The 16,587-nt window shown below is 37.5% G+C and overlaps 1 protein-coding gene across 1 annotated transcript in view; it reads right to left on the reverse strand.

Moving 5' to 3' along the window:
- Nucleotides 1–67: 67 nt before the first annotated feature.
- Nucleotides 68–16,587, reverse strand: part of cacna1fa (calcium channel, voltage-dependent, L type, alpha 1F subunit a) — a 29,632-nt gene continuing 13,112 nt past the window's right edge. The window contains 36 exon segments of the mRNA XM_056730015.1: nt 68–1,231; nt 1,814–2,131; nt 2,269–2,381; nt 3,686–3,984; nt 4,209–4,382; nt 5,033–5,265; nt 5,556–5,666; nt 5,750–5,874; nt 6,619–6,720; nt 6,942–7,044; nt 7,152–7,248; nt 8,061–8,188; nt 8,277–8,436; nt 8,524–8,615; nt 8,697–8,762; nt 8,838–8,969; nt 9,127–9,147; nt 9,357–9,440; nt 9,555–9,665; nt 9,987–10,145; nt 10,282–10,483; nt 11,073–11,219; nt 11,307–11,359; nt 11,652–11,759; nt 11,941–12,028; nt 12,110–12,216; nt 12,525–12,584; nt 13,187–13,316; nt 13,412–13,511; nt 13,605–13,662; nt 14,240–14,303; nt 14,406–14,478; nt 14,614–14,734; nt 15,304–15,511; nt 15,712–15,937; nt 16,014–16,174. Coding sequence (XP_056585993.1) covers nt 1,013–1,231; nt 1,814–2,131; nt 2,269–2,381; nt 3,686–3,984; nt 4,209–4,382; nt 5,033–5,265; nt 5,556–5,666; nt 5,750–5,874; nt 6,619–6,720; nt 6,942–7,044; nt 7,152–7,248; nt 8,061–8,188; nt 8,277–8,436; nt 8,524–8,615; nt 8,697–8,762; nt 8,838–8,969; nt 9,127–9,147; nt 9,357–9,440; nt 9,555–9,665; nt 9,987–10,145; nt 10,282–10,483; nt 11,073–11,219; nt 11,307–11,359; nt 11,652–11,759; nt 11,941–12,028; nt 12,110–12,216; nt 12,525–12,584; nt 13,187–13,316; nt 13,412–13,511; nt 13,605–13,662; nt 14,240–14,303; nt 14,406–14,478; nt 14,614–14,734; nt 15,304–15,511; nt 15,712–15,937; nt 16,014–16,174 — 4,753 coding nt within the window. The 3' untranslated portion in view covers nt 68–1,012.

The raw sequence follows: 16,587 nt of genomic DNA on the forward strand, positions 1-16,587 counted from the left end.
ATCGCTGCTGTCCTAAAACCTTGATCTGTGATTTCCATTTTTTGCCATGAATAATTTTTATTAATCAGCCTTTTTGTTGAACAACTTTGACAACATGGTGTGTAAACATTTAAGAAGTATTTAACAATTTCCTGAAAAACAGCGAATCTGGAGATCTGAGGTTTTGGAAGGACAGCTAGGATATATTTGTTCTAAGCATACAATGCTCTATGTGCACTTAAAGGCTGAAATTACTTCATAGTATATCCACAGGCTCGATATGAGGGAGAATGCAACAAGATTCGTTCCCACTTGTTAAAGACATCCCTCCCCACCCTTTTGGAATAACTAATGTGGTAGAGATCCCAGGAATTTCAATACATTTGGTGTTGTTGTGTTTAACATGTAAGTGATGATGTTCCTTTTCACCTATAACTGTCTTGAATTGTTCACTCACTTTCATGCTATCTTAGATTTACTGCATATGACTTCACCTGAACAAAAATATTTTTTAATAAAAAGATCTAGTCACTTTGTGTCCCTATACAGTACACACAAAATGTCGAAGCTCTAGCAAGCAGCACATACATCTATGATAAATCTATTTATTGATCTCTGAAAGATATCAGGTCTGAGATTATTGACAGTCGAAGGGCCTGTTCCCTCCAAAACTGGGATCTCTTGCTTTATGCAATATAGAAATAGAAAATGTACTCCCATAGATTTGCCTCAACTATATTTTGTTGCTTTTTATGTTTAAGTTTTTCAATCTCCACACTTATAAGCTACAGTTGCTTCTGAATACAATGCTGGAATTTAGTCCTCCATTAACCCTAATTTGCCTTGTGGGAAATAAACAATATAAATATAAATATAAATAAACCATAATATATAATTACATCAAACAGATGTGAAACTATAATGATGAATATGTGTATGAATTGAAGTTGTCATGCATAACAATACATTCAACACAAATACACTGACAATTGTCTTACATTTTTCAAAACTTTCACAATAAAAAAATATTGAGTCAAGTCATAAAGTCAGAAATAACACAATTCATCTCATCAGACAGATCCTCCTCCAAGCGTCTGATTGGCTGCCCTGTCTCTCCTCGAGTCAGCAGGTCAGATGCAGCGCTTTCCATTTCATCTATGGTCATGTGACAGGCATCCGCGATTTCACGTTTCGCAAAGTCAACAAATTTGGGGTCTTTGGCATAGAGACCCAAACCTTCAGATATAAGGATCTATGAGATAAAATAACATTGCTAAAGACAGCCAGTTTGTGGTTTTAAACAATGGAAATTATATAATATATTTAACAAAAGTATAATTTAAGTATTGAATCAATATACCACGCTTAACACTATCACATTAAGGGATACATAACCCAAAAATGAAAATTCTATCATCATTTACCCACCTTCCAAACATATACTTCACCAGTTGTTCCAAACCTGTATACATTTCTTTGTCCTGATGAACACAGAGAAAGATATTTGGAAGAATGCTTATAACCAGACAGAGTTTTTCACCCCATTGACAATGGTAGTCAAACGTGCCCCAGAACTATTTGCTGTCCTAAATTCGTCAAAATGTCCTCTTTTGTGTTCAACAGAGCAAAAAAAAATGATAGAGAAACTTTTCCTACTACGGGAGTCAATGGGGGGAAAGATCTGTTTGGTTATAAGCATTCTTCCATATATATTTCTCTGTGTTCATCAGCGCAAAGACATTTATACATATTTGGAATAAATCGAAACTCGTAAATGATGACAGAATTTTAATTTTTGAGTGAAGTACTTCATAAGCAAAAAATTGGTATTTACCGACTCCACAAGGCTGTCTGCACTCCCTCGCTCCATGTAGCCCAGACTGTGTTGTTGAGGAACTCTGAGTGTAGTGTACGCCCGATTCTGCTGGGCCACGCCTGCTGATCCATTTGAAAGCCACCCAGGGCGGGCCAACGCTGGCAGGGTGGCGCTTCCATTGGTGTCGCCCCACATAGTCTGAGTGCCCCCCGTCTCGTCCACCAGAATAAGGGGGGTATACAGGAGACGACCCCGCCTGGGCTGGTTGTTGGCCCAGGAGGCTGAAGACAACACCGATGAAATGCTGCTTCGTCGTGAGTCATAATTGCTGTGTGTCTATGAGAGTAGGTGAGTAAACAGTCACAGCAGTATTCCGTCTATTCTTTATTGCAGAAGAGTCACATTATTTGCAAACTTGAATTTAGTGACTTATTCTCTTATTTTATCAATTGAGCTATAGGAACATGAGCTACCTGTGTGCGTCCTCTGCAGGGTGTCGAGTTTTGGTGGTAGGTGCCTGGGATGGGAAGATCCTCATTACTTCCTTGTCTCCTTAAACACTGTATGTTAAAGTTTGGCCTTCGGCCTTAATGGAGAAATAAATACATTAAATACAAAGCGAGTAAATACAGGGGAAAAAATGTGTCAAGTTAAAAAAAACATGTTTGTTAAGTGTTACACGCAAGGTTGGATGTTATACCGATGCTACAGTCGCATTGCGATGCAAAAACTTAGAACCACTCGCAATGCCGCTATATTTTTTAAACGGTAATATCATAATACCATAAGTAATGTTGCACATGTGCATTAACATTCATGAAGCCGAGTTTTGAACAAGATAATGATTCATTGAGTCATGTATCCACACACATTCACTTCATTCTAGAATAAATCAAACAAATTCATAAAACAAAACGGTTGAATGATTCATTGACTTCGGTGAAATTGCCGCACTCTACTGGTGGTTTAAGTTTCAAATTTAAAGTAAGCCTAACATCCCTTTATAAACATTGGTGTTTAAAGGAATTGAAAACATTTGTATAAGTTCCCATGTGAAAACTGTTCTAGTGTTTTTGTGTCTTACCATAGTAAATATTAAATATACAAGAGTATTTACTGGAATTTATCCAATTATTATAGGTTATAAATCCCAAATGTATAATTTAGATCTGTGTATTAAGGAAACTTGGTTTATTTTGTAGATTTCAATTATAAACAAGGCATAACACCATGATACTGCTTGGCAGGGGCGTAATTTCCACTGGGGACAGGGGGGCTTTTCAAAATCCCGTTCGTGTCTCCCTCACTTTCAAATTTGTTAGATTTTTTAACCACAAGCCGTCATCGTCACGGAGAAGTAGGCTACTAGTACCGAGCAGGACACAAAGACTCTGCCTGTGTAGATGCAAGTGTTCATGAAAAAGCTTGACAGAAATGTGGGCCTCCTTAGTTGTTGTTTAGGTACATTAAACCTCGTTAAGCATTTTAGAAAGTAACCCTGCACGTGTCCTTCTGACCGCAGATTCAGGTTTAAAAGCCATGTTTCTCCGTTTTTCAGTCAATGCTCGCACTTCCCCCCTTCGTGAACATTGACTTTTGCTATACAATAAAAACAACTTTTGGTTTCATGGTTTAATCAATTTAAACAATCAAAAACAACGCAAAAGATAGGTATTTTAAATTTGTGATAGGATTTAAATAAAAAACATTGTCCCCCATTTTGTGTTCCCCCACTACTCAGACCAAAGTTACACCCTTGCTACTTGGTATCATGATACTTCAGTAGATTTATTATCGTAAGATTTTTGAACTGATTTTTGTAACGTACGTTTTTTGATGGTACCGTGTCAACCCTAATGTAAGATGAATGTAAGATACAAATAGATTTACCTAAAGGAGTCTGTGGAAGCATGCGTCGCTGTGCTGCAAAACCATTCCCGTTGTATTCATTGCTGTTGTATCCATTAGCACTGTATCCATTGCTGCAGTAACCATTTGAGTAACGGTTATTAGGATAACCGGTCCCATTAACACCATTCCCATTGTTACCATTACCAGAGTAACCATTTCCATTAAAGCCACCGGCATCTTGGTAGTTGATGTTGTTGATGTTATTCGGCTGTACAGGGGAAACACTTGCACTGGTGCCATTAAGAGTATGGGCTGTAGGAACCACAGGATGCCACTCGCTGTTTAAACATCAATACATATGGTTATAAATGTTCTCACATATCCAAGACTGGAAATGGGGGGATTTGATGGAGTTTCAGTAAAAAATTTAACGGATTTCCATCGTCTGTTCATGTAATAGCCTCCAAACACTATGTTAATTTCATACAGTCAATTATTGTGTCTAAAGACAGGTCAAACCTCATCAGTCAATCACTGCTGTTTGATTGACAGCCCTCCTCACCTTCCATATGATGTAGCACTCATGTCCTGCTTGATGCTTTGCTGTGCAGTATGTGCAGTCTCCCCACCATCCCCAGCTCCCTTGGGTCCACCTCCTCCTGTAACTCCTCCCACTCCATTTAGCGTCCCTCCATCCGGAGATGGAGGAGAAATATAGTTAGTAGCTGTCTCGTTCCTAGATAAAGAAGCAGAGAACAAATTGAGACAAGAGTCTGTTTGACATATTCAACAAAGCGCTGAATAGAAAGCATAACAGCATGAATTGTAGCCTGGCAAGCATAGCAGCTCCCTATAATTGTAACTATAAACATTTTTAGGAATAGAAATGTTTACATAATTTTTATTTGACATAAAACTGAATTGTTGGAGTAAAAAATGAGTCTTTAAGTGATTATATTAAGAGTTTAATTTCAAAATGAGATAACTATGTTTTTAAAAATGTTTAAAAAATCATGTTTTTTATTGTGCATTCCAATTAATATCAATCAAACTGCAGTTGGTTTGTTTTGAATTAGGCCATAATTACTGAAAAAAATAAAACAAAGTAACACAATAAAACACAATAAAAATACGATGACATAATTAAAAACGCTATTTTTGAAAATTTTATCTCATTTTGGAACCAAATTGAAGATACTGTATGTGCTTGATCAACATAACTTAAAACGGCTTCCGGAGCTTTCGGACCAGATTTCAAGCAAATCAAGCCGGTTCAAGCGTCTAATGATACCAGCCTCCTTTGCTATCGTATCTTTGTGTATTTCTTGCCTTGGTTTGGCATTCAGTATCCACAATGTGTTGAGTTTGTTGTGACTGGAAGCCCACCTGTTGGGCAGGGGAGATAACCTCTGAGGCTGTTCAACTATCACATCAATATGCGACATTGCTGAGACGGGACGGGAGTCCACCAGGGCCTCCTCCAGAGTAAAGTCTCCGCTGGCTGTTTTAGGATGAATCTCAATGCTCACTGTGGTCTCGTCAAGATCGGAGGGCAGAGGGGTGCCTCTGGGCGTGGACATGGTCGGTGTGGGAGGAGCGTCGCTGAAGACACTGTCACTCTGTGTTTGTTGAGAGAAACAGAATTAACAGAAGTACTAATAATAATATCCTTATACAACAGTAAGGTTTGGTCATGATTTGTGCATTAAAACAGTTTCATGGTATTCAAAAGCCACCCACATCTTCTTTCCAAAAGTAGATTTGACTTTTATTTAGCTCGAAATATTCCATTAAATCCAGTTTAATTAAATGTGATTGACTACAATTCATTTCTTTCACTATTCCTGCAGTATTGCTGTATAAATATCAACAGTTGTGGAAAGAATAGTTGGATATCAGGTGTTCTCACCCTGAAGAACTCTTCCTCCTCCGTCATCTCCCCCTCCAGCCCTTCCTCTTCCTCCATTGCCATCGCCAGACGCATCTCCGGGGCCAAATCCTGTAGTGTTCTTAACCCAGCCTGGAGCAAACAAGATTGCTGGGATTCATAGGTGTAACTGCTCACAGGTCAGTGCTCATTCATTAATTTTCATAGGTCTTTACCTGAAGAGAAGCTGACTTGTCTTTGCCTTTCTTCTTTCTCTCTTTCTCCTTTCGCTTACGAAACTTTTTAAAGTAATCTTGAATCAGGAAACTGGCATAGAATTTTCCAGCAGTCACCTCATTCCCTGAAACACAGAGGGACCCAAAACCAATCCATAAAAGAAGAAATTTTCAAATATTAATCTTGAAAAAGAAACATCTAATGACAATATAAGAAATTCGGTATGTTACTGGCTGGCAAAATTTACGTCATCTAACATAAGATATTTACATATTCAGATTTTATCATTTGTGGAAGTTTAGCAAACGCTCCTTCTGTTTTCTTAATGAAACTTCATTTTGTTTTCATCAACTAAAGAGTAATTAGATCATTTTATCCCCCTTTAACACATTTTACCATGTATAAAGATAGAAAATAAAATAATACAGAAATATAAATATAGAAAGTCAGTAGAAAATCATAATAAATTCTCAGACATCACTGTAATCTTGTTAGTTTGCTTTTTTATGAACAAGTTTGGTGATCATTATAATGCCACAAATGTAGTCAATTTAAATCTTTAAAGGGAAAGTTCACCCAAAGATGAAAATTCTGTCATCATTTACTCAGATTGTTCCAAACCTGTGTAATTTTTTTTGTTCTGCTGAACACAAAGGAAGATATTTGGAAGAATGTCAGTAACCAAACAGATGTCAGTAACCATACAGATCTCATCTTGTGTTTAGCAGAACAAAGAAATGCATAGACATTTGGAACAATCTGAGGGTGAGTTATCAATGACAGAATTTTCCTTTTTGGGTGAAATATCCCTTTACTGGAATTTTTTTTTATCTATGCGATTTGATTCTCTTTACAGTATTTTCTCTACCTGAAGGGGGAGGAATAACTTCTTCCAGTAGTTTGGGTTTAGTGCGTTTCCAGATCTTCTTAATAATGGCTCTGAGCTCCTCATTCTGCTGGTCGATTGGTCCTGTGGTGAACAAAAGTTCAAATAACTTTCTATATTTAAGATCTTCTATAGGTGGATTCATAAGATGCACGCGCCCTACAGAGTCTACTATCTCAATTATACTCTTGCATATGAAGATTAACACATTACCATCCAAAATATGACACATGGTTGAATGGACATGAATAAGAGTCTGGATTATGAATGTGTGTATGCTCTGTGCGTGTGCGCAGTGGATTAACCATCAGTTTTGATCTTGAGTGAAGTTCTGACGAGAGCAAACAAGGTGGCATTAAAAGTCACGGTGCCGTCGGGATAAAGAGGCACATTCATAGAGACCAGCCTCTGCAGAGACAGAGGGAGAGACAGAAAAGATTTTAGAGTTTAATATTGAAATCGAATTATTGAAAAAGGAATTTATTCGTTTAAGCAATAATAATAGTCATACTCACCCTACAGGCTACCCGATGAGGACAGAGTTTTCCAAAGCCAAGGGGGGGCTGAATTCTGCGTAACATAGTGACTACATCTAGATGTTTAATCCTTCCCCTGGAATGGAATTTGTCATATATAAATACAGACAGATACAATAATACACTACACCAGGGGTTCTCAAACTTTTTTGTTGTATGGCTCCCCTTGTGGTGGGTCGCATTGCGTTGTGGCCCCCGCAAATAAATACTGATGATCTTAAACATAGAATTTTAATCAAACCAAAGACATATTGAACTATACAATGCTGAAACATTAATTCTTTTGGTTGGTGGTATTATTTTCTGATGTTTGATTTCGCAACATTTATGAAACATTTCTAAATTTCATAAAATGCCACAAAAACTGTGGCCCCCATGGACCCAACTTGGGCCCCCAGTTAAATAACCACTGCACACTGCATACACAAAGAATATAAGTGTTATACTGGTCTCAAGATATTAATATTAACAAGATGCGCCACTGCCATTACTATGAATGGGGAGTAATGCAACCCTCAATATGTCTGTTCTAGCGAAGAAAGTCCCGCCTTCCAGTGAAACAAGCCAATCAGCAATCAATGTTGACTTCAGTTCTTTGGAGCGTGGGCTCTCGTGAGATGCTTGCCAGCCTGTGCGTGATGTGATGTTAAGAGCAACGCAAGCTTAGCAAACCCAAGTTATGAAACAGTTCATGGCAGGTTTAATTATTGATAGGACAAATGCTGTTTAACTGTGATTTTTGCCAGCAACTTAAAAAATATCTGCCTTCCCCCATTCAAGTAGATAGGACTGTGGACTTGCTATTAACTGCCCAGAGGCGTTGCAAACATGGCTGCCAACTGGCACAACTTCCGTAAACGGACTTTGCTGGCGTTAATGTTTGCTTACGTGGCCTCTGGGTCATAGTCAGACCAGACTCTTTTAAACTCATCCAGGTGATGTGTGCCCAGCACGGTCCAGTCTCTGGTAAGATACTCAAAGTTATCCATGATGACAGCGATGAACAAGTTAATGATCTGTCACACACACAGAAAAAGATATGAAAGATTTGCTGCCAAATATCAGTTAGTATCAATGTTGTCCTTTGCATGCTGTATTGCCAACCAAGAAAGCACAGAGCGCGAAGAAACTGATGAAATAGAGGTATGCCAGATTGCTGCCACAGCTGTACTCTTCTCCCGGCTCAAAGTCAGACTCGGGGTCGCACCGGCGACCCGGCAGCGCCGCCAGCATGATCTCTTGCCATTGCTCCCCTGTTGCACATCTTGAAACAAATGAACCAAAAAAAAAATTTTCACCAGGAATAATTTGGTAAAAATCATCCGAACAGCAAATGCTGATGCACACTGACCTGAAGAGCAGCAGCACAGCCATGAAAAAGGTTTGAAAGTTGTTGTTCCTATTGAGCTCAGTGTTGTCATCTATGGCTATCTTCCCAAATGTCTGGAAACAAAACAAAGAGCTTTCAATGTGCCCGAAGTTTGAACAACTATTTAACTTCAAAAGAACACAAGACAAACTCACCTGCATCCCAATGACACCATAAATGAAGAAGATCATAGCGATGAGCAGACCGACGTATGGCAAAGCCTGAGGGCAGACCGCAAGATGTAAATGAATCAATCAAAGTTATTTTTCTGAAGGTTTGGTGACGGTTTTTCATACCTGTAGAGATTTGATGAATGTCCAAAGGAGGGTTCGAATGCCCTCACCTTTACTGAGCAGCTTCACCAGTCGCATCACTCGGAAAAGACGGAAGAAAGTGATGGACACTTTGGCGCCCTCTCCTTCTTTCCCCTTTAATGTGTAGAAGAGATAAACAGAGCAATATATGTATATAGAATTCATATTTAATGAATTTATTTTTAATTTTTTTTCAAAATGATATTAATAGATCAAATGAAAAATACATAAAGCAGGGACTTAACCAGCCATTAGATCCTCATATTCTCACCTCACCATGTCCTCCTCCACCCTGAGAGTGACACAATGTTCCACATGCACACCGAGAATTAGGTAATCCAGGAAGAGGTGAAACAAGACGTTATTGATAGATTGGTGATTACAATGGGTGTGTATTGGGTTACATAAGGTAAGATCCTAATTTTCGGGATTTGGATACTTGAAATGTGATTTAATGTAAACACGAGAATGCATGAGAATCTAGACAAAATGGTTACATACACTGAACTCCGCGATCATGATGTCCACCAAACTTCCCACCACTATCATTGCATCAAAAGAGTTCCAGGCGTCTATAAAGTAGTGCTGTGTGACCCAAAGCAAAGAGCATGCAAGAAAGAGAGAGAGAGATAGAAATAGGACAATATCAAATCTATCAATCTAATGCAATGTGAAGTGAACGTGTGAGGCAGGTCTCACGTAAGGTCTCAGAGCGAGAAGTTTGATGATCATCTCGATGGTGAAGAGTGTGGTGAAGATCATGTTCAGGATGTCCATCACAAAGTTAAAGAGCTTTGACTGCTCATAGTGCTGTGAGGTCAGGAAAATAAAAGTACATTAGCGAACGAAAGGTGTTTAGTTTACACAAAAAAACGTATAATTTATAAACAGAAAATTTTGACTTAAAGACGAGTGTTGCCATTTTTTGGCTAACTTTTACATCTGGTTGCCACTTTTGCATATTCAGGCATGACATGTTAGTGATATTAATTTACAATAAATGATCATTTCTTATTTTGTGTTACATAAAATAAAAATATTTCCTGTCTTGGAATTTAGAACAATTTGAGTAAATAATTAGATTTTAGGGGTTAACGGCCCTTTAAATTGAGTATATGTGTGTTTGCCTACCTGCACAGCCAGTGTGAGCGTGTTTAGCAGAATGAGCACAAACATGATGTACTCAAACTGAGATGAATTGATGATCTTCCAGAATTTGAGCTGAGAAGGGTTTTTGGGTATGTAAATCTTTATTGGCTGAGCTTTTAATGCGTAATACACACACTGCCTCTGTGAGAAGAGAGAGATACCATGAAACAGACCATGGGTCTCGCTAAAACAATGGAAATATAGTGTTACAAATAAAGTGCATGAGACTGTTGAACACAAATCTAGCAAAAATAACCTGTTTACAATTCAGACTGACCTGGTTTTTGTTTAGTTCACAGTTTTTGAACTCGGCCTCTCCTTGTTCACGAAAAGTGATGATGACAAAACCCACAAAGATGTTCATCATGAAGAAGGCAATGATGATGATGTAGATGATAAAGAAGATGGAAATCTCTACACGGTAGTTGTAGATGGGCCCTCTGTTTATGGCATTCGCATCAATGGATTTGTACAAAAGTCTGTGAAATACAAAACCAAAATTAAGTTAACACTAGCCAATTAATATTGAATTTGTGTAATTAACAGTTTAAAAAAAATAAAATTACGAGGTTAGCAGTTACTAAGGGTAAATATAAAAATGGAAATGATGTCTGCTCCTTGCTATTACGATGTGTTTATGTATTGGCAAGTATACTATATATTTTTATTTAAACTAAGCATTTATACATTTTAATTTAAGTTATTATAAAAAATTGTGTCCATAGGTTGTGTCAACTCTGTTACCAAAGTATTTTTCCAGCGTTATCATCATTTCAAAAGGTGAACTTTTTCATGTCAGGAGGGGTATGAATGTGTCAACCCTTTTGTATTTTCCTGTCTTAAACAAATGTGAGCATTCATTTGCAAAATATGCATAAATTGCAAAAAAGAACATTAATTATTTTTTTATAAAGCACCTTGAAGTCTCACTACCTTTAGCTCAATAACGCCAAATAAACTGTTAAACTGTCAACCCTGTTACTGTCAACAAACTTCTTAAAGTCATTGTTATATCTCACCATATATACAAACTGTATTAATTGTACTATGTATAGATTTCCCACTTACTGTGGCCAGCCTTCAAAAGTAGAGACGGTGAAGAGAGCAAGCATGCCCATCAGCACGTTGTCAAAATTAAAGTCACTGTTTTCCCAAACTCTCTCTCTGACCATTGGATGGTTCATATCACCATCCTTAAACACAACAAACGTGCCCCTGAAATCACACACATACAGGTCTCAGATCACAGCACATTAAGAGGGTGTCATTCTTACAACATGAGATGGCAGTCAAACAGCATACTTGCACTCATCAGGTGTGTGTTTTGCCTCATCGGTGCATCTGTAGAACCGGCCCTGTAGGAAGCAGGATGAGACTCAAATGGTGCCATTTCAAATCTGCAGTCATTGTCTTACACCGTGTCTACAATAGACGTCCAGTGTGGACAAATATAAAAATTCTAGTGGGTTCTAATTAGTTCTATTGTCTCTAGTCGAATCGCGCCGCATCCGGTGTAGACACGGTGTTATACAGTCAGTTTCCCATAAAAAAATTTTTTTTTGGGAATGAATCTTATTTTGGAATAATGTTCACTGATGTATTAGTAAAGTAAACAGGTCAATTAAAATAAATATTGTCTTAAAGTACCTTAAACAGCTGCACACCGATGCAGGCGAACATGAACTGCAGGAGAGTGGTGACGATGAGGATGTTGCCGATGGTGCGGATGGCCACAAACACACACTGAATCACACTCTGAAGACACAAACGAACAACATATATGTCTGAATATAACGGATAGTGGATACATATTATGGGATGTTACATAAGTATCCCTGCTTGACTAGCATAGTCTAAGCAGATATGCAAATGCTGAATGGCTCGTGAAGTCAGGGTAGACACAGAGAAATGCATTGTGGAATAGTAAGGGAGGTACCTTTAGACCTTTTGCCCTGTTGATAGCTCGAAGAGGCCTGAGTACCCTCAGCACTCTCAGAATCTTCACCACTGAAATGGCACTCGAACTGAGTTATAAAATGAGAGGAAATGATAAATAAACAAATAATGGATATTTAAATCAAGTTGGGTGAGGAAGGGATACTCACTGCAAGAAGAAGGAAGTAAGAGAGACGCTGACAACCAGAAGGTCCAGAAGGTTAAAGGCATTCCTGCAAAAGGAACCTTGATGAAGAAACGCTCCATACACGGTCATCTGAAACACATTCATACACTTTCATAGTTATGCAATTTCATGCAATAAATTAATGAATTCAGGCGAATGCACAAAAAAGCGTACATGCTTTCATCATGTTCACACCCTTGTATTATTTCAAATCTGTATGCCTATTTCTTCTGGGGAACACAAAATAAGATATTTTGGAGAATATTGGCAACGAGACAACACTGGCACCCATTAACTTCCAAAGTTTGTGTTCCAAGTTCAATCATATACAAGTTTCAAAACTCAGTGTGATGAGAAAAAAAAGAATCTTAATCTGTACAGGATGAACAATGGTTTACCTTCAACATGATCTCAATAGTGAAGACAGTGGTAAAGACATAATCAGCATAACCCAGCATCTGTCATAGGACAGACAGGAATGAAGAGTCAATGTCTCAGGAATATTGACTCGGCTCATGTTACTTGTACACCTCGAAATGAAAAGAAACTATATTTTGCCCCAAGAAAATGAGGCCTTAATGATTTTGACATTGTGATATTTGTCCCAAATCTTAGTAGCCTACTCTAAAGTAAAAATATTTTTTTACCAAAATAGATGCCATGAAAAAAAAAAAATTCTGAGCAACACAGTAATATAATGTACCTACACTATTACAATAATGAGAATAAAGGAGATGCTTCATCATAATTATACTTAAATTAGGAAATTCCTTCAACAAAATATAATTTCTTTGATACTGATTTTGGGGTTAAATGACATTTTTATGTGCGAATCACCCACCTATCCATATTCTCTAGGTCTAGGACCCTATAGGGAACAGGGTAAGACTGAGGTTTGTGAACTTATACCTCACCGCTCTTAAGTAATCTTATCTAGCAGCAAAGGGAGTACAGGATGCACCTCATTCAAGTCATGTTCTTTGTGTTACAATGGAAAGGCTATAAGATCTACACACAGACTGGCCCTACGGTCCTCTACTCTAGAGGTTCAATAACTTACAACGTTCCTGACTGAGTGAGTTTTGATTGGATCTTCAGCAGCCAATGAAAAACTACTAAATATGATGAAGACGAGGATGATGTTGGTGAAGTAATGATGATGAATGAGGTTATGGCAGGCGACTCTGAGACTAAGTTAACATTAGGAATGTCAAAGATAAAAATAAGCATTAATGACAACCATCATCGATGACTAGGTCATTGAAAAATATTGAAAAGGAAGTACCAGTTTTTTTTTCCAAGGATGAAAAAGGAACTTCCGTCAGGTATAGGAACAATTTTCTCCTTGGGTTGAAAACTTTCGACTTTCATGGGTGTGCCTATACCTATAAAGAAGATAAGTAATGAAAAGTAATGAAATAAATTCATGGACATGTGTCATTTATTTGAATCTAAAGTGAACCTTAAAGTAAACTTACCCTCAAGCCCTTCAATTGCTCTCAATTCTTCATTCTCCTCCCAATCATCCCCGTCATTCTGAACGTATCAGGAACAAGAAACAAATGTAGAAGAAACTCTAAGAAAAACTATCGAGAACCTCAACAAGATTGTAAATAAATTACAACCAACAGCTAATACATTGATCCTACCAATTCGTGGCATGAACAAACAACATAATATCTTTCCGTCCTTAATAAATGTTGTTGGTTTTGCTGTGCATGGATCATCAGAACATTATTTAAACGTACTAATTTTCCACGGCACTGACAAAAAATTAGTTCTGACGTCACTAAAAAGGTGGGATAAATAATATTAGCTTGTTACATTGCAACTTGCTTTTCACTGTCCGACCCCTATTATTTCTCGTTCAAATATACACTGTCAATACAAAAAATATTTTCTTATTATTTTTTATATATATATAGGATAAAGTCAGCTATGACATATTAAACCCCAAAATCATACAGTGGACTACCAGTAAAACTGATAAAAATTTGGGATCAAATTTATTTAATATTCACACACACCTAACCGTATTTTGCATAAGTGTTTTTGTTTATATTGCTAATGCAACCTTTTAACACCACAAAACAAAACTTTGTAGTATTCTTACTCCAGCATCATCTTCCTCTCGTTCTTCATCATCTTCCCATTCCTCCTCTTCGTCTTTTTTCTCTCTTTAAAACAGAACATCTGGATTGATTTTTAGACCATAACAACACAGATTCACACAATCTTCTTCTGTTTATTGAAGGTGTGTGTGGGGGTGTGAGACCTACTCTTTTTTCTTTTTTCCACCATCTCCGGCTAAGTTATCCACAGCAATAGCCAAGAAGACATTTAACAAGATGTCTGGATGTCAGAGTCAAATGTCAAACATGAGACTCCAAATACAAGAGAATAAGAGAACTCCAAATGTCAACAGATATGAAAACACAGATCTTACACTGTGTTTATTCTATACATACTTTATAATAAAAAGGATACAGTTACCACAGACGAAAAGAATGACAAAGTAAATACAGACGATCATATTGGGAAACACAGGTCCACCATATGCCATTATGCCATCATACATGACAGAGTTCCAGTCCTCCCCTGTTAGAATCTACAGTAAAACACAGAGAATCGTGTGAATAATCATCATCACATAATGTAAATGTGAATTAACTGACTCTCACATTTCTTCAGTACATATTACCAATCAATATTATTTAGTATAGGTTGCTTAAGGATTGACTGCTCCCAGGAAAAAACTTTTTTTAAATGATATTAATATATAAAGTTATTATATAGTTATTATATTGTATTATTCCTGTATATATATATATTATGTTAATGTTCTTTTTGACCTAAAATCCTCCCCTATACAAAAACACAGAATATCTAGTAAAACAAAAAACATATCTAATAAAAAGTTGCAAAAAACACTGTTACATTCTGACATTGTTAGCGTTTCTCTTCTAATTCAGCACTGTAAAGAAAAAGTATTATTGCATGTTATTTTAGATATTATTTTAGAAGAGTGCTATTAGTGCATCTCTACTATTTAATCGTGCCTGTTGTTATTCAAAATATGTAAAGTAAAATGAAATGTCAAATAAAGTCAAAAGTTTGTTATGCTTAGTAATCCACATAAGCCTTATGAAAATGACTACATATTGTTTCATTGGTCACCTGAAAACAGGTGAGTAGAGCAGATGGAAAAGTGTCAAAGGTGCTTCTTTTCATTTGGGTCTCGTCAAAATTAAACTTCCCGCCGAACAGCTGCATGCCCAGCAGAGCAAAGATGATGAGGAAGAGAAAGAGCAGAAGCAATAGGGAACAGATGGCCTTCATAGAGTTCAGCAAAGAGCCCACCAGGTCTGAGAGAGCAGCCCAGTGTCTAACAGAGACAAGTCAACAAAACCAGCAAGTAAATTAATATAATAAAATAATAATTAATAAATAATCCCTTCAATAGACGCCAATACCAATAAAAAGCTACATTAGATGAAATTAGAGCGAGGGGTTTTGTATTAAAATATTGATCTTGGTCAAGTGTTACGGCTGTTTAGTAAACTGGGCCCTGGGTGTCAGAATCACCGTGTGACTTTGAAAATCCGGAGCAGCCGAACGCAGCGCAGCACTGAGATCCCAATGGGCGGGATAACCTCCATCTCCACCAATACCGTCTCTAGAATCCCACCGCACACCACAAAGCAGTCGAAACGGTTGAAGAGCGCCATGAAGTAGATCTGAAAGCCGAAGCTGTAGATCTTCATCAGCATCTCCAGTGTGAAGAGAGCCAGTAAGATCTTATTTGCTCGTTCTGGGGGCATTAAAGAGAACATGTTTGAGGAGGGATCAATTCGTGTCATTCAAGGGAAGTGTTTGCTAACACTCACCCTGTATGTCAGTGAGCCACTGAGGCTGGTCGTAGTGTTCAGAAGCGCTGGCGGCAGTGTTAAGAAACACAAGCAGCAGGACCAGCCAATAGAAATTGCTTGATTTGACGGCAACACGGCAGTTCTTCCTGATGACCAGATTCAAGTGGTACAGCTGCTCGCTATGAGAAAAAGAAAAAATCAGAATCACGATTGCAACATGAGGTTTACAGATGGGACAAATACTGGATTTTTTCTCTTTGCAAATAAATTAGTTTAATGTTCAATATAGATGTTCTTCATAAAGACTTTTGTGTTAAATGGCCTGTGGGTCATTTATAAACTTTGTTAGGCTTTAAAACAAAGCCCATAGAAGCGCTATGCTATTGTTATTTACTACTTTAAGAGACACATAGTGTTGCATCAAACTAGTTGTTTTTGACTGTATGTGCATTAATGCAAAATTAAGGAGGTAGAATCCTGTAATTTGGGCGAAACAGATCCCACTCCAATATTACCTCCCTAAAATATTTTCCTATCATGTATAACAGGGAATGTGTGGGGCCATTAAATTTTAAGGAGTCAATGTAAATAT

This window comes from Triplophysa dalaica, chromosome 18, assembly GCF_015846415.1.
Source record: "Triplophysa dalaica isolate WHDGS20190420 chromosome 18, ASM1584641v1, whole genome shotgun sequence".
Classification (NCBI taxonomy): Eukaryota; Metazoa; Chordata; class Actinopteri; order Cypriniformes; family Nemacheilidae; genus Triplophysa; species Triplophysa dalaica.